The 26542-nt window shown below is 40.7% G+C and overlaps 1 protein-coding gene across 1 annotated transcript in view; it reads left to right on the top strand.

The window, feature by feature from the left end:
- Positions 1–26542, top strand: part of BAZ2A (bromodomain adjacent to zinc finger domain 2A) — a 3667728-nt gene that overhangs the window by 2112774 nt on the left and 1528412 nt on the right. Inside the window, exon 19 of the mRNA XM_044083634.1 lies at positions 24286–24348. Within this exon, the coding sequence (XP_043939569.1) occupies positions 24286–24348 (63 nt within the window). The remainder of the gene's footprint in view (positions 1–24285; positions 24349–26542) is intronic.

Raw genomic sequence — 26542 nt, 5'->3', positions numbered from 1 at the left:
GGCTTCTGAGGGTGTATTCAGGCCTACTGACTTGCATATTAAACCAGCGCCATCTTCTTCTTCAAGGTCTAAAATTCAATCCATGCCTAGAAAACTGACAGCCAGACCGCATGGTCAGGTTTCTATGCCTAAAAAACTAATGATAAGAATGGCTGAAGACCTTATTACTTTAATCAGGGGAAGTCAATCTTCCCCCTCTAAGAGACCTAGGACTGAATTTGGCAATGATTCTATTGATCAGGATTCTGAAATTTCAGTTTCTTCTTATGACCAGGATTTACCCTTATCTGCCTATGATTATTCTGATGCAGAGGACTCAATGCCATCTGCTTCCCCTCCAGAGGATTTATCTTTTGGTGAAACCTTGCATGCTCTTAGGGAGCATTTCCACTGGGATAGCCAGGATTACTCTGATTCTAAAAAGACACTTAGGGATTTGTTACTCCTGCCCCAACACAGGCCTTTAGCTATCCCCCCTGTACTGGACATTGTTGATGATGCCTTCACAGAGTCTAGCTTGGCCCCTGACTCCTTACCTCCTGCTCCCTGAAAACCAGATAGGTATTTACAGGGCTCCTGACTCTCACAAGTTCCTTTTTAAAAATCCTACTGCGGATCTTGAGACCATTTCACAGGGACCCAAGGGCATAAAGGCTACTACTGCCAAAAATCCTACCTCCTCTGATAGAGACTCCAGGGCGCTGGATAGATGGGGTAAGAAGGTATAGACTTCGGCAACCTTGGCCATTAGGGCCTTAAATTGCCAGTTTCATATGTTTAAGTATCAGCAGCACATTATTGGATTGCTTATACAGAAAATGATGTTGATTCCTGACTGTGCTGAAATTAAGGATTTACAGGATTTAATGCATTCCGCTGAACAAGTTGGAAAACATACTTTGCAGTGTGGTTTTGATTCATTAGAGGCATCTTGCAGGGCTGTTGTTACTGGGTCTGAACTTAGAAGGCATGCTTGGCTTAAGGAGCAATCTTTGCCAGATCCTGTTAAAGCTAAATTGCTGGATGCTTCCTTAAACCAGGACCGCCTGTTTGTCAACAAAGCAGAAGTAGTACTTAAAAAGATGGAGGAAAAGGCTAAATCCATGCAAACTGTTAAAGATTTCCTGCAAGTGCAGCTTCCAAGATTTAGTAGGCATTGGTCCTCTAATAATTGGTCCTTTCTTGCCTCTTCCAGGCCCTCTCAGTCCAAACCCAGATCCAGCAGAACACTCAGGCTTCAGTCCCAAGGTACACACTGGACTAAGCAGTGGGGGTCTACCACTTCCAAAGCAGGGAGTAGTAAGACCCCCCCCTATGGTAAACTGTCTCAATGATTTAACCTTAAAACTTCCAAGCCCTGCTCAACTGACTGCTCCTTTAGGGGGAAAGATTGCTCTGCAGGCAAAAAAATGGGAAGTCGTTACCCAGGACAAATGGCTTTTAAATATAGTTTCCCAGGGATACAGATTCCACTTTCATGCTTTAAACAAACCCAAATGATTGTCCAGTTATACCCCTAAATCAGTGGGCAGAGGCTCAAAAGCAAGTTCTCTCTTTCTTAAGTATAAGGGCTATTCAGAAAAGGAAAGGGGACAGGGTTTTTACTGAAGACTTTGTCTGGTGCCCAGAAAAGACGACTACTGGCGTCCTATCCTGGATCTCACTATCCTAAACACTTTTTTGGTGATCCCAGAATTCAAGATACTAACTCTTCACCAGTTGCTTCCTATGCTAGGAAAGGATGCCTGGTTGGCAACACAGAGTTTAAAGGAAGCCTACCTGCACACCCCATTCAGGGAATCTTGCAGAAGATACCTATGCTTCAAAGCAGGCTTCATGCACTATCAGTTATCTGCACTGCCCTTTGGCTTATCTACCGCGCACAGGGTATGCACAAAGTGCCTAGCTCCAGTCATTGCATTTTGCAGGCAAAGAAATATTCAAATATACCCATACCTGGACGACTGTCTAATTCAGGCAGAAAGCCAGGGCATACTATTGAATCATCTGGCGTTTGTACAAAAAGTGCTAACTTCCCTGGGGTACACCATAAACGAAAAGAAATCACATCTGGTACCCTGCCAACAAATTGTATTCCTGGGAGCAAGCTTGAACACAACTTCCCAGAAGGCTTCCCTCACGCCTTAGAAACAAGTTCATTTGACAGCTTATTTCAAACTTATGACCACAAAGACCCTGCTATCTGCAAGACAAATACTGCAAGTCTTGGGGTTCATGGCCTCCTGCATTCTTCTAATTCCATATGCAAGACTGCATATGAGGAAACTATAGTGGTATCTAAAAAGCCTATGATGTCAACATTCTCAGGATCTAGAATCAATGATTCCTATCATACCTTGTCTACGGATAGAGTTCCCCTGGTGGACAGAGGCCTGTCACCACAACAAGGGACTGCCATTCTCTCTACCCCCTGCCGCCCAAATTTTAACAACAGACGCATCAGACTATGCATGGGGGGTTCACTTGGCAGGGCAGTGCATTCAGGACAAATGGAACCCAAGTAAAATGCACCTGCATATCAATCAAAAAAAAATGTTAGCTGTACAGTATGCCCTGACAGCCTTCAAGGACCACATTCTTCCAGGATAATTATTGGTAAAGATGGACAACACCACTGTTATGTGATACATAAACAAGCAGGGGGGAACCCACTCTTACCCTCGCTGCAGGCTAGCTATGGCTCTGTGGAACACAGCCCTGAGCAACCAAGTGCACCTACAGGCTCAATTTCTGCCAGGAAAGCTAAATACACTGGCAGACGACCTAAGCAGAAATCTCATGGACCCGCACGAGTGGATACTGGAACCAAAGATATTCAACGTTAAGAAACAAATGGGGGAGCCAGAGATAGACCTGTTTGCCTCCCCCCAGAACTGTCAGTTGGACAAATTCTGCACAATGACTCCCCACAAACAAGGTTGGAAAGTGAATGCTCTGTCCTTCACTCAGTTTGACTTTCCCCCTCTCCCCTTCCTCTCCAAGGTACTATTAAAGATCAAACAGGACAAACCAGGGACAATACTGATTGCACCAGACTGGCCACACCAACACTGGTACCCACTCTTGCGCAGTGTGTCACTGCTGGCACCATGGCACCTGCCTCAGACCCCTGCGCTACTGTCTCAGCAGGAGGGCCAGATTCTGCACCCACAGCTTCAAACCCTGAACTTGGCAGCCTGGCTAATTACGTGATTTCACCATTCCCATCCCTCAGTAAGCAAGTGATGGATGTCATTCTGGAGGCAAGGGGGTCTATTACTAGAAGATCCTATGCTGCAAAATGGAAAGGATTCTGTTCATGGAGCCAAACTCATGGGATAGGCACAACAGTGCCCAATTTACCTCAGATTCTTCAATACTTAACTGAGATGCTTCAAAAGGGCCTTACCTTTGCCTCCATCAAAATTCTTGCCTCAGCCATTTCAACTCATTACAATACAGAACCACTCCGCTTCTCTCATCCACTGCTGAAGCAATTCCTCAGAGGGGCCAACAACTTAAGACCACCCAGGAGAGCCCCTACTCCAGCCTTGGACCTTAACTTTGTATTGGAAAAGCTCACTCTACCTCCTTTCAACCCAGCTGCAAGTGCAGAGTTGAAATTCCTTTCTTGAAAAACAGCTTTTCTTCTAGCCATCACTTCAGCAAGAAGGGTGTCTGATTTTCAGACCCTCATGGCTGTGGAGCCTTTCATCATCTTTCATGCGGACAGGGTGTCCCTCAGGACCAATCCCTCCTTCATGCCCAAAGTGGTATCCAGTGTGTCCCTTAATCAGTCCATTAATTTGCCAACTTTCTTTTCTAATCCACAGAACAAAGGGGAATGAATACTGTACCCCTTGGATGTGCACAGACAATTTAGATTTTACTTAGGACTAAACCTTTCAGGAAATTTGAACAGCTGTGGGTTGCATTTACTGCAGGGGCACAGGGGGAAGCTATTTCAAAGCAAACCATCTCTAAGTGGATTTGCCAATGCATTAATTTCTACTATAAGCACCATGGAAAACCTACCCTACAGGGGATAAGACCACATTCAACCAGGGCTGTATCTACCTCTACAGCCTTTCTCAGAGGTGCCCCTACCAGAGACATCCTAGAAGCTACTACCTGGAGTTCTGTACATACCTTCACCAAGCATAACCACTTGCCAATTTTTTCTAAATCCAGAGCTGGCTTTGCCACTGTAATCCTGCAGGGCCTTATAGCTTGTCTTAATGCTATCTTATTGCCTCCTCCCATCCTTAGCTTTGGGAAGCTACCCAACTGTGATGACTGCAACAGTGAAACACGAAGAACATAGTACAGTTGTGTACACTTACCATAAATGTAGATGTTCGAGTGTATTCACTGTTGCAGTCCTGGATGTTCATCGTGTTTCACTGTTGCAGTCATTACATTTGGGTAATCTGCTGGCAGGTTGCCCTCAGTCAGCCTGATTAACAAAGTCTTGGGTCCTGTGTCGGTTGCTGTCCCTTCTTCCATGACGTCAGGTCATCAGGGGTATAAAACTTGCGGCAGTCTTTCCTGCCATGCGGTGCCCGAAGCAGAAGCAGTTCGCAAGTGCCGGTCGGCCTACTCCTGAAATTTACGTTTTCGAGTTTCAGAGCCGAAGTCTTCAACTAAAAGCTGAGTACCCCGTTGGGGAAACTTTCTTGCCCCTTACCGATGTCAATGAAATAATAATTGTATTACTTGTGGGAAGCAAATACCTCATATGGATTTTCATTTGTACTGTATTCCTTGCCTAGGCCCTGACCACGACGTACCTTGCTGTTGGTTTTGTGCTTTATTTAATCTGCGCACTATCCGTCATTGGAACATTTTTGCTTCAAAATATTTCGGTTCTCAGTTTAATTATCCAGAAATGACGTCGGTTAGCCATCCGACTACCGGAATACCGAAAAAATGCAAAGAAAAAGACAAAGACAGGCCATTGAGGTCCAAAACTGCCGACGACGCTTCTCCTAAGCCAGTCTCCAGTTCGCCGATACTCACTGAGGCGCTTTCGCAGCCCCTGATACCAGCTACTTCTGATTCGCAGGCCTCTACTGAGACCCATTCAGAGTCAAGTATGCCGCGAGATGCTTCACATATGGAACTCGCAGATGTCTCTACCTTGGATGGGTCCAGAGCCGCTGAGCAGGCACCGGCTTCTGAGGGTGTATTCAGGCTTACAGACTTGCATATTAAACCGACTCCAATTTCAGTGCCAAGGCCTAAATCTCGATCTGTGTCTAAAAAACCGATGCCCAGACCACATGTTCAAGCCCCTATGCCTAAAAAACAAGTGGTCAAAATGGCTGAAGATTTAATTACCCTAATCAGGGGTAGTCACCCCCCCCCCCCAAGAGGCCTAGGATTGAATTTGACTATGAATCTTCTGAACAAGACTCTGTTTTTTCTGACTCTTCTAATGATCTGGATTTGTCCATACCTACTTATGAGGACTCTGATGTAGAGGATTCCATTCCCTCTGCTTCTCCGCCTGAGGATTTCTCTTTTAGGGAAACTTTACATACCTTAAGGGAGCATTTCCACTGGGAAAGTCAGGATTTCTCTGAATCCAAACAGATGCCTAGGGGTTTCCTCCTCTTTCCTCAGCATAGGCGTTTGGCTATACCTCCTGTACTAGATATTGTTGATGATGTGTTTTCGTAATCTGCTATGGCCCCTGATTCCTTGCCTCTAGCCCCTAGCAAACCAGACAGGTACTAGAGGATTCCTGAGTCCCACAAATTCCTTTTCAAAAATCCTGTTGCGGACCCTGAAACCATTTCTCAGGGGCCCAAGGGCATTAAGGCTTCTAGTGCTAAAAATCCTACCCCTTCTGATAGTGACTCCAGGGCGCTGGATAGATGGGGTAAAAAGGTTTATACTTCTGCAGCCTTAGCAATCATGGCTTTAAACTGTCAATTCCATATGCTAAAATATCAACAGCATATCATGGGACTGCTTAAACAGAAAATTATGTTGATTTCTGACTGTGTGGAGAATAAAGATTTGCAGGATTTATTGCATTCAGCTGAACAAGTTGGCAAACATACTTTGCAATGTGGTTTTGATTCTTTAGAGGCCTCTTGCAGGGCTGTTGTTACTGGGTCTGTGCTTAGAAGGCATGCTTGGCTTAAGGAGCAATCTCTGCCTGATCATGTTAAAGCAAAACATTTGAATGCTCCTTTACAGCAGGACCGTCTGTTTGGCAATAAGGCTGAAGAAGTTCTAAAAAAGATGGAAGATAAAGCTAAATCTATGCAAACTGTGAAAGATTTCTTACAAGTGCAACCCCCTAGATTTAGTAGGCATTGGCCTACTAAGAACTGGTCCTTTCCAGCTCCTTCCAGGGCCACTACGGCCAAACCCAGACATTCCAAAAGCACCAGATTTCAGTCCCAAGGGACTTTCAGAACTAAGCAATGGGGTGCTTCCACTTCCAAATCTGGAAACAACAAGGCACCACCCTATGGTAAACAGTCTCAATGACTTCCCTTTGAAATTACCAAGCACTTGCCTCTTAGCCGCCCCTTTGGGGTGAAAACTGGCTGCTCTTTCAAGAAACTGGTAACTTATAACCAAGGACAAATTGGTTTTAAATATAGTGTCCCAGGGATACAGATTTCATTTCCACACGCTGCCAACTCCAAACGGGTGGCCAGACCTGCCCCCAAATCAGTGGGCAGAGGCTCAGAAACAAGTACTTTCCCTCCTAAACATGGGGGCTATTCAACTAGTACCAGAAGAGGAAAAGGGACAAGGTTTCTATTCCAGACTTTTCCTGGTACTCAGAAAAAACAAATCATGGCGTCCAATTCTGGACCTGTCTACTCTAAACATCTTTCTGGACATTCCAAAATTCAAGATGCTGAGTCTTCACCATTTACTACTTATGCTAGGCAAGGATGCCTGGTTGGCAACTCTCGACAAAGAGGTTTACCTGCATATTCCAATCAGGGAATCTTGCAGAAGATTCCTACGCTTCAAAGCAGGCTGCATGCATTATCAGTTCTCTGCACTGCCCTTTGTCTTGTCTACTGCGCCCAGGGTATTCAAAAAGTGCCTGGCTCCAGTAATTGTATTTTGCAGACAAAGAAATATTCAAATATATCCATACCTGGACGATTGTCTAATTCAGGCAGAAAACCAGGCCATTCTTCTAAAACATCTGGCGTTTGTCAAAAGAGTTCTAACCTGTCTAGGGTACACCATAAACAAAAATAAATCTCAACCTGTACCCTCTCAAAAGATTACATTCCTTAGTGCAGACTAGCCATGGCATTGTGGAACACGGCCTTGAGCTACCAAGTACAATTACAAGCTCAATTCCTGCCAGGAAAGCAGAATGTTCTGGCAGACGAACTAAGCAGAAATCTCATGGACCCTGGAACCAAAGATTTTCAACATGTTGACACGCAAATGGGGGAGCACAGACATAGATCTTTTTGCCTAACCCCAGAAGTACCATTTGGACAAATTTTGCTCAAGAACTCATCACAAAAAAGCCTGGAAAGTGGATGCTCTGCCTTCAGCTGGAAAAACCTATCAGTCTATGCCTTTCTCCCTCTGCCTTTGCTCTCCAAAGTTCTATTAAAAGTCAAACAGGACAAACCAAAAATTATTTTGATTGCTCCAGACTGGCCTCGCCAACACTGGTACCCACTCCTGCGCAGTGTGTCACACATTTCTCCATGGCACCGGCCTCAGACACCTTCCTTACTGTCTCAGCAGGAGAACCAAATTCTGCACCCTCAGCTCCAAACATTGAATCTTGCAGCTTGGCTAATCACTTAAATTCCCCCTTAGCATCCCTCAGCAAACCTGTGATGGATGTCATTTTGGAGGCGAGATGACCTAGTACTAGAAAATCTGATGCTGACAAATGGAAAAGATTCTGTGTATGGAATCAGTCTCAAGGGATGAGCACAGCAGTGCCCAATTTACCTCAGATTTTGCAGTATTTAACTGAGATGCTTCACAAGGGCCTGTCTTTTTCTTCCATAAAAATCCATGTGTCAGCCAGTTCAGCTTATTACAACACAGACCCCCCCTTCTCTCATCCTCTTCTAAAGCAGTATCTCAGAGGGGCCAAAAACTTGAGACCACCCAGGAGAGCTCCAACCCCTGCCTGGGACTTTAACTTTGTATTGGAGAAACTCACTCTACCTCCTTTCGAGCCAGCTGCAATTGCAGACTTAAAATTTCTTTCCTGGAAAACAGCCTTCCTTTTAGCAATCACTTCAGCTAGAAGGATATCTGAATTGCAGGCCCTTATGGCAGTGGAGCCTTTCATCATCTTTCATACGGACAGGGCGTCACTCAGGACCAATCCATCATTCATGCCCAAGGTGGTATCCAGTGTGGCTCTTAATCAGTCCATTCATTTGCCAGCTTTCTTTCCCACTCCACAGAACAAGGGGGAGAGGATTCTGCATTCATTGGATGTACACAGACAACTTAGATTCTACTTGGACAGGACTAAATCTTGAAGAAAATCTGAACAACTGCTGGTAGCATTTCCTGCAGGGGCAGAGGGGAAGGCTATTTTAAAGCAAACCATTTCTAAATGGATAAGCCATTGTATTCATTTCTGTTATAAGCACCATGGAAAACCTATCCCCCAGGGGATCAGATCTCATTCCACCAGGGCTGCATCTACTTCAGCAGCCTTTCTCAGAGGTGTTCCTACCAGGGATATTCTAGAAGCTGCTACCTGGAGTTCAGTTCATACTTTCACCAAGCATTATCACTTATCAATTTTCTCTAAATCCAGAGCTGGCTTTGCCACTGCTGTTTTGCAGGGCCTTATAGCTGGTCCTAATGCTGTATAAATCCATCCTCCCAACCGACGCAGGACCCAAGACTTTGTTAATCAGGCCGACTGAGGGCAACTTGCCAGCAGATTACCCAAATGTAATGACTGCAACAGTGAATACACTCGAACATCTACATTTATGGTAAATGTCCACAACTGTACTTTACCCTCCCTCCAGCCCCCTGACTTCTATTGTCTATACCTCTGTTCTGGTTTACTATGCTTAAAGCTTTCTGGTGTATTTGCTTTTTTGTTGGAGGTGTAACCTTGTATATAATTGCTTCCCATTATGGGGGCACCTGACATCTGGGGCAAGAAAAACTGATAAAATGGCATCAGCTGCATGCTTTATACCCCTGACTACCTGACCTCATGGAAGATGAGACAGCAACCGACGTAGGACCCAAGATTTTGTTAATCAGGCCGACTGAGGGCTGCTGCAAGCAGATAACCCAAATGTGATGACTGCAACAGTGAATACACTTGAACATCTACTTTTATGGTAAGTGTACACAACTGTACTTTCTCGCACATGTTTGCGAACTTCACCTCGAATTGAAAACATTTTTTCATCAAAATCACCCACACAATGAATTTGCAATGTTACTGTCTGATTCCTCCCGGACCAGTCAAGTTTCATAGCTTGCTGACATATTTGAAGTGATGACTTAACTGAATTTAGGTGTGCAAGGTGTTGATGCTAACATTCTTTCCGTCACCGACAAACTGGAAGCATTTAAACGCAAAACTGATTTGTGGCAACAGGAAGTAGAAACAGCAACTTCAATTCCCATGTTTCGAAATGCAGCACAAGCTGATCCTGGAGTTGTATTACACGACCTGATTCTTGAACACTTAGCTTTACTAAAACAGCAGCTTCAGCACTACTTCCCATCTCTTGATACATCTGATAAAGATTGGGTTAGGAACCCTTTTCATCAGCACAAGAATTTGGCTGGTCTTTCACTAACGGAGAATGAACAGTTAATCGATGTTGAAACAGATTGTTGTAGCTCAAATTTAACTTGTTTAATTTGGCACAGTTTTGGCTTGAAGTTGAAGCGGAACATCCTGACATTGAAGCAAAAGCCACTGAGGTACTGTTGCCTTTCTGTACCACTTACCTGTGCGAAAAAGCATTCTCCGCGATGACTTCCATAAAAGGTAAGCCAGAGAGAAGACTTTTGAGATGTAAAAAACCATTTGAGAATATGCTTGTCGAAAATTTCAGCCAAACTTGAGGATTTATCACGTTGTATGCAGAGTCATCAATCTCATTAATTGATATGTGATTTTAAATAAATGTATTGAGTAATGTTAATCTAAAGTTGTGCTGCATTTTTTGTATTTACAGTGTTTCTATAAAGTCCCATTATTAAAAAATATTTATTCCAAAGAGTTTGCAAATTTTCTGATATTTTGTCTGACAAAAAAAATATTGGGTGCTGCGGCTGGTCTAAAAAATTTTTAAGGTGCCTTGGGACAAAAATGTTTGGGAACCACTGACTTATGCAGTATACACTATATAATATTTAATAATAATTGTGTCTTCATATTAGTCAGTACATAATGACAAATTGAGAAAAGACCTAGGGTTATCATTAGTTAGCCAGTATCCTAGTAATCAAATAAAGGCAGTTGATTTACAAATTGCACCAAAACAGGACATTTATATGGCATACACACACACACACACACACACACACATATATATATATATATATATGTGTGTGTGTGTGTGTGTGTGTATATATATATATATATATATATATATATATATATATATATATATATAGGATGACAATCAGAGGGTCAAAGTGGGTTCAGTTGAACTCACTTCAATCGAAGTCTGGAGGCCAAAGGGCAACAGTGTTGAACCCGACATTGTCGAAATACGACTCACAGTAATCTGAATCTCGCCCCCATCTCAACCCATGTTAAAGCCCATTCCGAGGTTTACTGCGAATCGTATTTCGACATTGTTGGTTGTGGGGAAAAGGGGTCGATAATCCCATCATTCGATAGGGTCAGGTTCGACCTTCTGATGGTAAACCATATATATATATATATATATATATATATATATATATATATATTTATACACACACACACACACACACACACACACACACACACACGGATCTACTTTGTTTAAACGAAAGTACATTTAAACGAATCTGACTTACCCGAGCTGATTTCACTGAAACGGCTTTAGAATGAATGCACGGACTGACGAGTTCCTTTCCCTGTGAAAGGAACCACTTGGCCACCATGGTAATGAACCAAAATGAAGCAAAAGTAATCCCACCAAATTGGGCGGGGGGGTGGCACCCCCCCCCCCACTTAAATATGCCAACTCCGAGATAGCACTAAACGGAAGAGAGGGTACAGTTCACCAAGGTGGCTAAGTGGTTCCTTTCACAGGAAAGGAATTCAGCAGTCCGTGCATTCATTCTAAAGGCGTTTCGGTGGAATCAGCTGGGGTAAGTCAGATCTGTTTAAACGAAGTACACCATATGTATATATATGATTGTGTGTGTGTGTGTGTGTGTGTGTGTGTGTGTGTGTGTGTGTGTAATATATGTATATATATATATATATATATATATATATATAAAATGTAATAAATTATGCAATTACTATGGGCCATACTTTCACCTTGCCTGCATACATATTTATTATTTGAGATCCATGAGTACTTAGATAAAAAAAGGTTAGATTTGGTCTTAAGGAATATACGTTCTTTGATGTTCTCTGGACCGTAATGCATTGATAATCAACTGTAAAATTATGAAATTGTATAACTTCAGTTGAGAAAAACTAATTTAATCTTCATGCAGATCCTGAGTCCATTCTTATTATTTCAACAAAAAGGAAACCAAAGATATATATTTTTTTTAGTATAGAAGGTGTCTTTTTCTTGTTCTGCTTCTACAAAATGACTCCCTTTATTCTAATATGGTGGAAGTTGTTGCACCTGCCACTTACTGTCAGTTTCCATCTGATCTGGACATCCTAGCTGACACAGTGATGTCAGAGCAGCAGCCGAGAACACCAGCCTAGTACTTCATTTGAATAGCTTCCCGTATGGACACAGATGTCATGCTACCAAATATTAAAGATGTCTACATTGAAACTGTAAATCCAATGCAAGAAAAAAAATGAACTTATTTTTTCATGAAAGTACAAGCCTTGGGATGGCACGGTACATATTAGGCTTTGCTCTGCAGCTAGACTATAAAAGAAATCCACAATCACAACAGAGCTACCTAGAGATCAATAGACTCAAATTTCAGCAGACTTCCTACAGTCATATTCTACTTTGCGTCAGGCATTTGTAGATCTGTAATGCACTGTGTCTTTTTCCTTGGAAATAAGAAATTAAGGAGGAAAGTGCCTCAGAAGCATACTCTCTTAGCTGTTCCTGATATTCAGGAAGGTCCCATATGTTGACTCTGTCCCTCACTATGTTCACACAAAGTTTGGTCTGTCACTACTGCCCAGCTCTTCCCTGTCTAGGAGAATGAATGAGATGGTTAGACCACCAGGGAGAGTAGAAGTAGGCATTTGGGTTCTTGCCCAAACTAGAGGATGGGGGACCATTGGGCAAAATCAGTTCATAAATAAAATATTCTTCTGATTTAGTGTTTTCTCTGATTATTTTTGTCTGTCCTAAATCTTAAAATAACAGTTTGAGAACTAGGCTTTGAAGAGGTACTGTAACTGTTGAAACTGAGTTCAGACAAGCTGAAAATCTGAATCCCTAAGGTAATGAATTAGCACAGTTACCTGTGGTCTGACTTTGTATGTACCATTTTGTAGACTTTGTCAGCATTTGGGTCTAGCTGTTACCAGTAGTAGTCCTGTCACATTTGTTTAGTTTTCATTCATGCTTTAAAAAGCATTATGGCACGGTTAGTAGAATGGAATGGAGACAGTACCCCCTGCCAACCAAGGCCAGTCAACAAAAACGGTCTTTTACACTTTTAGCTGACACTAATTTATTTGAGTTGTTACACCATATATGAACACATTCTGTCTACATTTTAAAAATTCTGCATTTTTAGTTCACGCACCTCTCTGTAGTTTTTTGTAGGTGCTTTATTTTACTCTTTCCTTGTTCTATAGTTCTATTGCTGACAATGTTTTGCTATTTAATGTATATTTTGATCTCCCAGCGTTGGTCTCTTATTCAAGTCTAAAGTGCTACTTACTCTTCCACTCATCTACTGGGCTTTTTCTGTTACTCAGGTAGAACTATGGAAAAGGTCTCTCTATGAACTTTCTATTGTCAGAAGATTGAGAGGCAGAGTCCCTAGAAGATAGCTAGCTAACTTTTTATTATTATTATTATTTTTTTTAATATTTTCTCCATCCATTGACTGTTCTACATCCACAAATGCCTTTGATCACTGGAATAAATCTTCTGAAGACAGCTGGATATACAACTTAAACCTCACACCTGTCTCATAACATCCCTGCAGGGCTGAATAAACTTGATTCTCTTCTGCCTAGTCCACAGTGAATAATAATTTTGCACAGAGTCTGGTGTCCCTAGTTTTTCATTCCTTCCCCTTCTACCACACATTTTGCCAGGAGTGTCTCTTTCTGCTAATATGTTTCCAGCTTTACTAAAATAGGTCTCGGATGCTTTTTCGTGAACAGATTTGGGGCATACACATGATGTGCCCTCAATTAACAAATCCTGCTGTGGAATAACAGTTCATTTGCTTATTTGTGCTCTCATAAAATTAATGCTGTCTGTTCCTTCCAGTTTCTGTGGTATGGCATACAATCTTAGGTTCTCTCTGTGTGGCTTATATTATTACTGTACTACTTTTTTAAGCAGATCTTCTTGACAGGCCTCGTGTATAGCCAGTCTTTCCCTCATTTTTATTTTTGCAGTTTTATCAGCTCGTTTTTATAGCAACTTAAAGCTTCTTCTATTTTGTCTAGCATATTGACATTTGACTTCATATATTCCTCCAGTATATCATTTATTTTAAACAACTCTGAATGTATTTTTTTTCCTCAAAATGAATGTCAGCAATCTGCTGTACTAAAGCAGAAACTTGAACTGCTTTTTGCTGAACAACTGTTTAGTTCTACTCAACCAAAGCGTTTTCTTCTTTCCTGATTGATTTTTGCTTACTTTCTCCTGATGTCTTCTTTGTTGGCATCCAGTACAGTTACTAGCTGGTAACTGAATTTTACCCAAATCAGTAACTTTTACTTCAGTTTTAAACAATTTCTCAGTTTCTGGTAGAACTGCAATCAGTCTGTTGTTCATCTGGCAATCATACTGGAAGTCATGCAGTCAACATCCGTTGTTATGTAGAGAAGATGTCAGTCAGACCTGATCTATTTTTATGACTGGGTTACAGATGATCCTCACAGGGAAGTGCCGTTAGATATAATCTACTGCAAAACGTTTGACTCAGCCCACACACACACATACACTGTAGGCACTGAGTGTAGGACCACAGTTGAGGAACTGGGAAACTGCATGGATGAGTTTTTTTGCTGCTGATGAAAAGTTATTTGCCAAAACAGTGGATTGGGTGGAGTCTAGCAAGAATATGGAAAGTTGTAGGCTGAAAAGTGGCAGTTGGGGCTCACTGCAAACAAATGTAGAGTCATACTGTGAAGTATCAACTGGGAGGAGGGGAAATAATAATAGCAGAGCAGAAACAGGATGTGAGCTGCTGTTCACCCTTGGACCGGACCTACAGAAACAATGAGGGGACAGTGGTAGTAACAGAATGCTGTTAATAGTTCTCAGCTGGATGTATTCTAGAAACAAATAAATAATGCTTCCACTGTACAGGGCCTTGGTCAGACCACACCATGAGTAATTAATGCATTCTAAAGGCCATACAAGAAAGAAGACATCAGACTGCTGTTAGGCATTCACAGGAAAGCCTTTAATAAGATCCTCATGATGGAGGTGAAGGAATATGACAAGACACTGTAGGAACTAGATCTTTTCTCTTTTGGGACAACAAGAGCCAGATGACATGGCATTGGTGCACAAGACCATATAAGGGAAAGGGGAAGGGCCATTCTTATCAGGAAAAACAGAGGAGGAGGGCACAGTCAGCAGATTGTAGGGACTAACTGTTCCCTGGATGTGTCTAAAAGTAATTTTTTGCTGAGGGGATGTGGACCCATGGAATGGACTACCATAATGGTGGATAGGGAATCCATAGAGGTATTCACAAGGACATGGTGACGATGGACAAAAGGTAAGGGGAAGGATAGAGGTGTAGGGGAATTATAATGTTTAATGGGGAGTTAGAATGTTAAAGCACTTAAAAGGCAGACTAGGTAGGTTTATTGTCTTCATTTGGTGTCACAGTAAATGTATGATCTTTAAGGAGACTGCAAGCTTTACCTAATTCCCCTTTCCCTTACACCCAGAAGGCAGCTTCGCTTGCATCTCTGCTTGACAGTCAGTTACTATAGACTGTTGGCATACAATCAAGGAGGAAATAAAGCTCTTTTTTGATTGGTTTGCTTAAATTCCTAGCTCATGTATATTGCACTGAGCTATACTTTGCACAGTGCAAACCTACATTAGATGGATGCAGGCACCTCTATTGAAGTTTTACCCCTAGCAAGCCTAGTTAGAGCCATACCCATTAGCAGGCTATTTCTGCCTTAGTAGAGCACCTCCAGTAGTTAACTAATGTACCGTAAGTGCTTTTGGTACCTACTAATATATAATATTGTGTATTTATACAATTTTAGTAAGGAAGAAAAGGATTTAATACTTTCGCCACATAAGGATTTTTTGAAAAAAAGAGGTGCCCAGCAAACCAAATGCTGTACAGATAAGTCTTATTTATTTTAAACTTTTGGATTAAATGGAAGTTCATCCACTTCTCTTCTGTCTGTTGCCCGCCTCATAGCACTTGGTATACTCAACCAGTGTAGCAACTGCCCGATGGTCACAGACAATGTAGTACTACTTACTCATGACAAATTACCTGTAGGAGATGCACATATTTAACTAAGACAGAGACATCATTGTCACAAAAAACACAGCTTGAGCGTACCACACACCTCCATATCATTTCACACAAATACATGGAAAATTATAATATGCTGAGACTTTAAAAAAGCCATTGCCTAAATTCCAAGGTCTAACAAGACTTGGTCTCAGCAGAAACTAAAATCCACAACACATGCAGCCACATCCAAAACTGAAAGTCACCATTAACTAAGAATGCGTAAGTTCTATATGCATAAAATGAACTGGTGATCAATTACTCCATAGTAAGCACATATACTCTACCCCTCACAAGGCTGAACAAAAAGAGGGTAACAGTGAGATGTCTTTCAGGTGCCAGGATCTCCAACATCTGAAGGGTACTCAAGATGAATCAGTATAACTGTGACATGTTGGTGGTCCATGTGGATTTAAATTACCTGTAACACAAAATCTTAAGGGAAATGCATAGAGACTTTCTAACCACTCCATGTGAATCACAAATGCAAAAATGACTGATTATTGAGTGAAATACTACTTTTTCCAAGAGTGATGATAATTGCAAGGAAAAGATGATTGAGTTCAACAATTGATTGAATAACTGATGTCATTCGAGGGGGCTTCATTATGTGTCAGCATGGGAAGAACTGCTGTACAGCCCTACTTGCTTTGCCAAGGATAGCTTGTACCTTTTATTCTAGGGCTAAACCCTTTGCTTCCCCCTTGGTGCCTTTTTTAGGCAGAGTACAACCAATGGGTATTCCAACCTAAAAACATAGATACAGCACCAGACAGCATCGATGTGGTGCTACTCAGTGCTAGAACTCTAAGTAATAAATTGTCTGACCTTGAAGCCGTCATGCTTTTGGAGAGCATTCATGCGTGTGTTATTACTCAAACGTGGTTTAAAAGTGCAGAAAGCACCTCCTCTAAACCAGAGTTTTGTTCATATCATGTCCTGATGGAAACTGTGGTGGAGTATCCATATTTGTTAAATATCACATTACCTCAGTACAGATTCCCAGATACTCACAAACCAAACTTATTGAGATTTAACACTTTCTAAATAAAACCAGTTATTATATCATGGCATGTTATAGGATCCCCTCAAACCATTTCCATTTCTTACATATGTTGGATGAACTTCAAATACACACAACCTCCATCATCCAGTTAGTGTAGGCAACACCACAGTTGTGTAGTACATCATCCAGTGAGGTGGCACAAGATCTTTTCAACTTTGCAAACAGACATGTTTGATTTGGCATTGGTCCATTTGGTTTAATTTGCAATTGTCAGCAGTACATTTCTTAGGCAAACAAAATCAGCTAACAGACTCCTTTAGCACACTAGCGACTCTGATTCATGAATTGAAACTGTGCTCATAGATTTTTCAGGTTGCTGTGCAAATGTGGTACAAACTAGAAGTGGGCGTGTGTGCCTTAGATTTCAACAATTAACTCAAAACCCTTTTGCTCCATGCTTCATCACAAGATTGCTTGAAGGAAATATGCTTCCTCATTCCCATAACGTCAAACCCTACTTTATATCTTCCTTCTATTTCAGAATGGAATAATCTCGTTTTTATAGATGGTTCTTGTCTAAAGTAACTGTGGTTCTTTCCCTTAATGAAACTAGCCTGTCTTCCTCCCTGAGCCCCTTACCTTTGTACAGGTCTTTACTGACTCAGTGACAGGATTGAAGACTGCATTCCAGTCTTATACCACATCTCTAACATTGGAGGACAACATTTTAATTTCCATTAGTTAGACTTTTCCCGCCAGATGTTAAACATTCCAGCTAAAAAACTTGTGTAAGGTACTCTTTTCTATGTAAGTGAAAGAGATCAGTCTCCTAGACTGCAGCAAAAGGCCTAGTAAGGCTGTTAAACTGTCCAGATGCAACAGTGTTGATTATCTTAATCTTCTCTTTGAATGGCATTCTTTGTATTCATCCATCAATGTATATGTTTCTGCAGTTTTAATTTATGCATAATTTTTCCTAAGATAGCAGATTGATCTTTTATGGCCTTTCTTAAGAATGTCTTGGATTTTAAAAAAGCAGAAGCTCCAGCATCCTGGAAGAAAGCTGTGGTGGCCGTAAATACCTATAGACAGTAAAGGCCCATCAGACCCAGCTTCATATATGCCCATTTTAATTTTAAACCATGAATATAATACATTTATGTCTATAATAGCTAAAAGAATGGCAGAGGTATTTCCAAATTTAATAGATATGGATCAGTGTTATTTTGTGGATGGGAGGCAAACATTTGACAACATTAATAGAGCAATGATGATCCCGAGGGAAGCAGAGTATAAGAAAATTTTTCTGTTGTTGGTGGGTCTTGATGCACAGAAAGCATTCGACAGAGTAAGCTGAGATTTTATGAGTAGGGCAATAGAAGCATTTGCATTCCCTTATACAATAATAATATTAATTTAGAGGATGTATGAGGGATCAGAGGCAAACACTAAAGTGGGATGGTCCTTTTTGACAAGTATTGCCCGAACAGTGGAACCAAGCAGGGGTGTCCTCTTTTCCCCTTTATTTGCTTTGTATTTAAAGCCATTGGCAAAGAAAATAAGGGACTCAGAAATTCAATGATATAATTGGTGTGGTAGTCAAGAAAAGACTAGACAGTATTATTTTATACCTGATAAAACCATGGGAAGGACATCTCAGCATTGTGGAACATCTTGAGGCAGTTTCTAGTCTTTTAGGATGTAACATTAATGAAGATAAAACAAAGGCTATAGCTACAAACTATGTACTCAAACATGAACTGGTCCATCAGTACCCATATTTATGAGGACACAATGAAATGAAGTGATTAGGAGTATGTATTAAAAAGGCTTCTGTTATGGCAATTAAGGATATGTGGGAAAAGATTAACAAAATATAGTATAAAAACTGAGAAATCAGAAGCTGTTGTTTATGGATAGCAAGATACAAGAAATGAAAATGTTTTTAGCCCTTTAGTTTTATATACAGGTCAGATATATTTTTATCAGCCAGTGGTGAAGTTGTGGACAATAATTAATAATGAGTTGAAGGAATTTATCTGAGGGGGAAAGAGGGCAAGGGTCAAGTGGGATACGTTGATCCTTCCAACAGAACTAAGTGGTTTAGGATTACCTGATCTGAAAGGATATTTTAGAGCTGCACAGTTAAGGCTCATATACATAAGCAGAAAGGTGTCATTCAAAGTGGAAAGGGATGATGATGATGAAACGGAAAATTCAAGAAATAAAGAGAGAGAGAGTCAGATTTTTTGATGCAGATCCTTAAGAATAACAGCCATACAAAATATATTTATAAAGCAGCAGAACATATTTTAAGAACTTAGCCAACAGGAGAATGGAAGAAGGACATTTTGCCAATAGGAATGGCAGCAATTAGGAGTACAGAGACTAGGCAAGAGGGGGCTGGAATTTATTGGAAAAAACTGGCAAAGGTACTGAGGTATTGGTAGCAAATAACTAGAGAGTGAAAGTTAATTGAATGGGAAGAGGCCAAGAAGACATTTTAACTGCGAGTTAGAGACTCTCTTCCCTATCGGAGATTAATATCAAAGTGTAGGCTAAGAGAAAGGGATTTGATCGTAAGTGAAAGACTTGTTCTGATAGCGTTTTTAGTTGAATCTAGAACAGAGGCAGGTATTAAAAAAGGGATATTAGTAGGGCATATAAAATATTGAACAATACATATAGGAAATGATCAAATGCAGTTAGAAAGGATTGGAAGAGAGATTGGATAAGCAATTCACAAGGAAACAATGGGAGGACATATGTATGGCTCCCAGCTATGCAACAGAGTTTAGAAAATTTAGGATTTTTGCTTCAAAGTGTTTATTAGTATTATACCTCAAGCAGATTCTAAAGAATTTTTCTGCAGGTAGATGGCAAATGTTTGAGGTGTGATAGGGGAAGAAAGGGGTAACTGGGAATGCATGATTTGGGACTGTAATGTGATGACAGACTTCAAAAATTTCCTACAGTACTTTGTCAAAAATATTGGATGAGCAAATGGATGTAACTAAGTAAATTCATTTTTGAGTTTGGATACAAGATTTGAAGTACCTAGACATAGAAAAGCCTTGCTAAGTTAAATTCTGGTGGCGGCCAAAAAAGGAGTTACTACAAAATGGAAATCAAAGTCTAGACCAACTGACTATAGTTGAAGCATTGTATATTACTACAGAAATAAAAGAAGTGGAAATAGGATATTCAGAAAAAGCTAGAAGCACATTACATAGAAAAAAGTGGAAATTATGGGAACAGTGCATGGAGAATAATGTTTTGTAGGAGCAGTGAGATTTAAGGAAAGGCAGGAATTGAGCAATTTATGTAATGTTGTATTGATGTAGTTATATGAAAACATGTAATATGTAATGTTTTTAACTAGGAACATGCTAATATGGTTTGCTTTCTTTTATATCAATTTACGTTTGCCTGTGTTTTAAGTGATAATTCGATAAAGGTGTTAAAAAGCATTTCCTGGATTTTAAAACCACCAAGACGATAACTCTTTCTTCCCTGCCATTTGATCTGTTGACTGAGACTGTAATGAGCTGAATTGCAAAATTCTAGAACACAAGATAATTTATTGTTGCTTCTGAAAAGGGAGATGTAAGATCTGTTTTCTTTCTTTAAATTATTGGTGCCAGTAGTATGTTAGTCATGTAAAAAGAAGTTATGTCTTACCATAACATTCCATCTGTGTTGTAGATCTTTTGTTCATTCATTATAGATAGGACATCGGTTCCGTCCTCGGAACCGATACAGCCGTTTTCCAGCTCGCGCAAGCCAAAAACTATCAGCTAAGAACCTACCCACAATGCCCCTTTCCTAGATGCTCCAGATCAAGTTTACCTGCCCTAGATAGAAGATGTAGTAATAAGAAAAGGTAGGAGGCTCTGTCTGAGCAAATACCCTAACCAGGAGTTCTTAAAGTCCACCAGGAATCCAGGCAGGGGGAAGGAGGGCAGGAAGTAATGAATGAACAAAAGATCTACAACACAGATGGATCATTATGGTAAGTCATAACTTCTTTATGAGATGTTGTAAATCTTTTGTTCCTTTTGTTCATACATTACAGATAGGACCGAGTCCCCAGCTACTTGAGTTGTGTGTGGCCTTAAGGAAGGATATTTCTTAGCACCATAGAACCAAAAGATGCTCATCCCCTGGAGGCCAAATCCAATTCGTAATGAGATATGAAGGTATGAGGTCTTACCCAAGTGGCTGCTGCACATATATCATCCATAGAGGCTCTGGAATGAAAAGCTACAGAAGTAGCCATAGATCTGGTAGAATGAGCCTTTATTCTGCAAGGTAAGGGTAGTTTATTCTGTTGGTAGATAAAGGTATTGATGTTTCTAAGCCCAAGAGGATAAAGTCACTTTGGAAACAGATTTACCCAATCTGGGTTCTGCAAAGGCCACAAACAATTGGCTTGTTTTCCTGAAAGATTTAGTCCTGTCCAAATAACAACAAAGCTGCCGGTGCACATCAAGGGTGTGCAAAAGGTACTCCCCTCTACTAGAATGCCTTGGGAAGAAAACCGGCAGGTCAATAAATTGGTTAATGGAAAAGCCAGAAATGACCTTGGGCAATAAAGAAGGGTCTGTACGAAGAGACACCCTATCTGTGTGGAAGATCAAGTAAGGACTCTTGACACAAGGCCTGCAGCTCAAATACTCTTCTCGCTAAGGTGAGTGCTACTAGAAGTATGGTTTTCCATGACAAAAATTTCAAATCACATGAATCAAAGGGCTCGAAGGGAGAGCCTGAAGCACCAGAGTCAAGTCCCAGGGTTCTTAGGGAGGCTTGACCGGAGGTTTAACATGTAATACTCTCTTCAAAAAGGTCTTGCATAGGCAGTGTGACATAATTGAAGCATTATCAAGACCATTATGAAAATTGGCAATAGCTGCTAAATGTACAGTGACTGTTGAAGCTGAAGCTCCTGTATGTAGAAGAGTAGTCGGGTATTGTAGAATATTCTAAACAGTCATAGAGAAAGGGTCTAAGTTCTGGTCTTTGGCCCAAATAGAGAACCTAGTCCATTTACCAGAATAAACCTTTCTAGTGGAAGGTTTGTGTGAGGCCAGAAGAATTTCACAAACATGAGATGGGATGTCAGGCAGCCTGGCAATCATTGGAAGTGGAGGAACCAAGCTGTGAGCTTGACATTGTGCAGGTTCGGCTGAATCAATCCCTGAGGATGACATAATAGGTCTTGGGAATGATCCAGGATCCACGGGCTGTAAATCAGATGAGGCCATAGAAACTGGAACCAGACTTGACGTGGCCTGTAGGGAACAATGAGGATCACTTTGCTTTTCAACCTCTGAGCTTTCTGGAGAAATTTTGGAATGAGGGGAAATGGGGGAAAGGCATACAGAAGACCCGGGGGCCATTCGTGTGTTAGAGCGTCCCTCGGTTTTTCCCCCTGAGGGAGGATCAAGGCAAAATAACTCCTGCACTTGTAGTTCAGGGGGGAAGCGAACAGGTCGCAGCAAGGCTTGCCCCAAAGTTGGAAAGCCGTTTAAAACCCAACTTAGCTTTGTCTGACATGGTAAGGAAAACAATGCTATCCTATAGAATGAATAAGATAAAATAATATGTATATATATATATATATATATATATATATATATATATATATATATATATATATATATATATATATATATATATATATATATATATATATATATATATGTATATATATATGCATATATATATATAAAATAATAATAATAAAAATCTTTAAAGTATAAAGATAAAATAATAAAATACCAGTGATATTAGTTAAGGAGTATCACTAGTAAAAAGGGAAGGCCTGTCAAAGACAGGAGAGAGGGACAGTAACAAAACGAGTAAAAAATTAAATTACCAAGGAAAAGGGGAGGAAATAGGCCTAGGTTATAGGTAACAGTGAAAAAAGGCTAACTTGATTAAAAATGTAGTAATTTAGAAGAAAAAACTGTCATAAAATCAACAATTTACAGCTTAGCTTTGAGAGAGATGGCTAACACGTCTGACTAGGAACGAGGCAAATGAGATCTGGAATATCTAGGAGAGGGGCATTGTGGGTAGCTTCTTAGCTGAGAGTTTTTGGCTTGCGGTGGCTGGAAACGGCCGTATCAGTTCCGAGGACAGAACCGAGGTCCTATCTGTAATGTATGAACAAAAGATTTACAACATCAGATTATGGTTTTCTGTTTACTAGAGAGGTTCAGAGATTGTGTGTGATGAAGGGAATTCAGAAAATTGTTTGAAAGGGTAAATCAATCCTGAAAATAGGAACAAACTTAAAAAAAAATGTGCATCATACACAGGGATAAATCAAGCCTGAAAACAGGGACATTTGAGAGGTAGGTGTACATATGTGTGTGTGTGTGTGCGTGTGCTAGTTTTGTAACATGCATTGGTTTAGTATTTCTTAAGATGTCTAGACCTTTTAATTCCACCAGTGCCTGCATCTATTTCTGTGGACTCTTCTAATAGTATTGGTTCTTGTTATGGACATCTTGTTCAACCTATCTGCAAGTTTCAATTGTTTAATAAATCTGGAAATATTGCTTTCCTTGTAATTATATTCTGCAAAAGAGTTAGTAATACACTAGGCATTCTTGTACAGACTGCATGACCGTTTGTGTTCTAAACAGGGTAATTAATTTTCCTAATTTGAAATTGTGTCGGTTAGACCATCTTTTTTTTCCTTTTGTGCCTAACCAGTCTAACTTTAGATATAGAATGCAGTCTTACAATGGAAAGTATGTTTCACAGGATTAGAGAAGTATTGATCAGCTGCACTATTCAATGAAGATGCACCGGCAGATCAAATATGAAAGTGGACAGTGGTAGATAATGTCATAGTCTGAAAAGTGCTCACTTTAGGGATACCATTATCTCTTTAGTCAGTAACAGAGAACCTCCCTGCCTGTAAAATCTATAAGCTAATCACCTAAGTGTTTGTACATGCCATCATCGTTTGTTTCTATCCCATTAACTGGAACTGTTGCATGTATGTATGTGTTAGTTTGACTCCTAACTTCTCAAGTATAGTCATCAAACAGGAAATTACGTAGCTGTGTCTAATCTTCCAAAGGACTTCTATGGAATCTGTGATTTTTGGATTGTATGCAGAATCCGCAGTGTTAAGACTGTTAGTCACATGCAGCCTTAGCTAATTTAATGATCTGTAGTGTATTTTTAACTCCACCTCTCTTCTTCTCGTGAATGTGAACAGGACAGAATGCATTTGCCAGGTGCATTTTTTAACAGAGAATGTACCTTCAGAATATGGTTTACTAGAGCATGCTCAGGTTGGAATTTATACGACATTTAGCTATAAACTGTATACTATAACTCTGATTATATGTATAATTTTTTTCTTTTTAAACCGTCATTGATTGCAGCATGTATGGCTCATTTTTCCCTTTTTTGTATAGGGCAAGAATCTTGCTTCATCCAGTGTTTTTGAACTGGAAAAACAGGTTGAAAAGTTGGTCAAGGTAAGATTCAAACCCATTTTTTGCGGATTATTTTAATTAGGATTTTCTATATTAGTAGTTTTTTTATAGTGTGTCGCATACTTTGTAAAAATTGGGTAATGTATAAATAATTATGACCTCGGACAAAACTTCAGGCTATGTGTCAGCTAGCTGTCAGAAATAGTACTGTCTGTATATTTTTTATTAGGTAGCTGTGGATACTGAGAATTTTTATAAATATGTATCCAGATGCTGGAAGTTGTACTATTTCTCATCTTTTTATATCTTAGATGATGCAGTCCATCTACTTCATCTGAAGGACTGGTTGCCGCAAGCTGTACCAGTTTGGCATCTTAGGATACTTTCAAATCTTGAGTTCCTTCCCTCACTCCAGTAATGTACCTCACTTTCCTATCTTCTTCATATTGAGTTTGATATTTGATTGCCTAATGGGTATTTGGATAAGAAAGAAGAGCCTCAGCAAGAGAAGAAGAAAAAAGGAAAAAGAAGATGTTAGACAGTAGTCCAAGTGATGAGGATAGATGTTCTTCTCCAAAAGTACCCTACTACCACTACGACTGTTTAGACTCACAAACCCGTACAAGGCTGTCCTGCTGAGGTATCCCAGCAGTACATTTCAAGTTCTTCATAAGCCCATCCTGAGGAAGAAGAAAGTTGTCAGATTCTCCTTGAGTGGGGACCTTCTGTGTACCTTGACTCCTTACACTCTTCAGCAATGTCCATTCGATCAACTAGGTTGGTATGGAGTCCCACAGTTTGTCTCAGTTGGGAAAAGATAATGAAGGCTTTGGTCAAGGCCCAAATTGAAGTTGGTATCCCCTCTTCCACCTGTGTATGTAGCATGGCTAGAGAAGGGCCTGTTCCATCTACATCTCATGCTCCTAGCCCAGTCTATTTCTCATTGCTAGGAGTGTCTGGCAAATATGGTTACCATACCATTCACCTCAGCTTCAAAGGTTTCTCTTTTAGAGCAAACATGCTGGGTGCTAATGTCCTCAACACTGACCCCCTATGGTGATGAGGCCCACTAAGCCTAAATTCATCACTGTCATTGGCTCGACTTAGGCATTGGTACCAATCCTTAGTGACAATGTAGTTGGCATTCAGTCCTTCAGTGGTGATAACTTCCGTAACTTTGTGCATAATATCATATCTGAGCTTCATATCCATTGTATTAGATTTGATCTCATGAAAGTCATGTTTGAGTGAGCCAGTGACTTAGGAATTGACAAAGTCAGTGCCAGCTATTGAGCTTGCAGAAGTGGTTTTAAAGCAACCCTCCAGGTTGTTAGTTGTTAAAGAAGTATCTATTGCTGTAACTGCACCCCATAATATCACTCAGTTTGGGACCTAGGCTCTTTTATCCTTCTTCCAGTGGGACCAGGCACAGAAAAGCTTCCACAGACCCCTGCTTTCCAGGGAAGATTCCTCTTTTGAATAATCAGGCGAGTCCAAAGTGAGCATTCTGTGACAGAGAATGTGCAAGAGGAGGCACACTGAATTTTCACTAGATTTTCCTACTCCATACAAGGATCTTGATAAAAGGGAAACTTCCTCACACCTTCCTGTAGAAGTCCCCAAATTCAAGGAGATCCTGGAACTGATGAGATAGAGGGGATTATGGCTTGCAGGCCCCAGTTCCCTTGAGGAAGGGAATCCTACAGGAGTTTTTTTCAGTCCACCTCACCTACTTCTTGTGTGATCCCTCCTGCTATGGATAGGGATGATAAGAGCAGAGCCCATCTCTAGAAAGTCAGATAAGATCCTCCTGTTTCCAGGGATAGATCCTCACTGGAGTAAGAATCTCCTTTTGGACTTTGTGGTGGTGGCCACAAACAAGGGAGGGCTCAGTGGGGAGAGAGCCTTGGTCCATACGCTGGATAAGGATGCCAGGGTTTTGGATTCATTTTGGAAAATGAGCTTCCTTAGTCAGGTGCTTTTGCTATAAGGGCTCTGAACTACCTGACACAAGACATGATTTCAGTATGACTTGTCCAAAAAGGTGCTGGACACACTGAAAAATTTGCTACACAGCTCTGTATGTCAGTAGGATAGACTCACAGATGTCATTTGTGAATAGCATTTCATCACTTTTTGAGGTTGATGCACAGTGTGATGGATGAAGCAATGAGAGCAGCTCAGACAGACATCACCATGAGGAAACAGACCTGGCTCAGACTCTGGATTCATGGAA

This window comes from Protopterus annectens, chromosome 9.part0, assembly GCF_019279795.1.
Source record: "Protopterus annectens isolate FY-2018-M chromosome 9.part0, PAN1.0, whole genome shotgun sequence".
In the NCBI taxonomy this organism is placed as follows: domain Eukaryota; kingdom Metazoa; phylum Chordata; order Ceratodontiformes; family Protopteridae; genus Protopterus; species Protopterus annectens.
The sequence above is the reverse complement of the archived record's forward strand: the minus strand, read 5'-3'. Positions and strand labels throughout refer to the sequence as shown.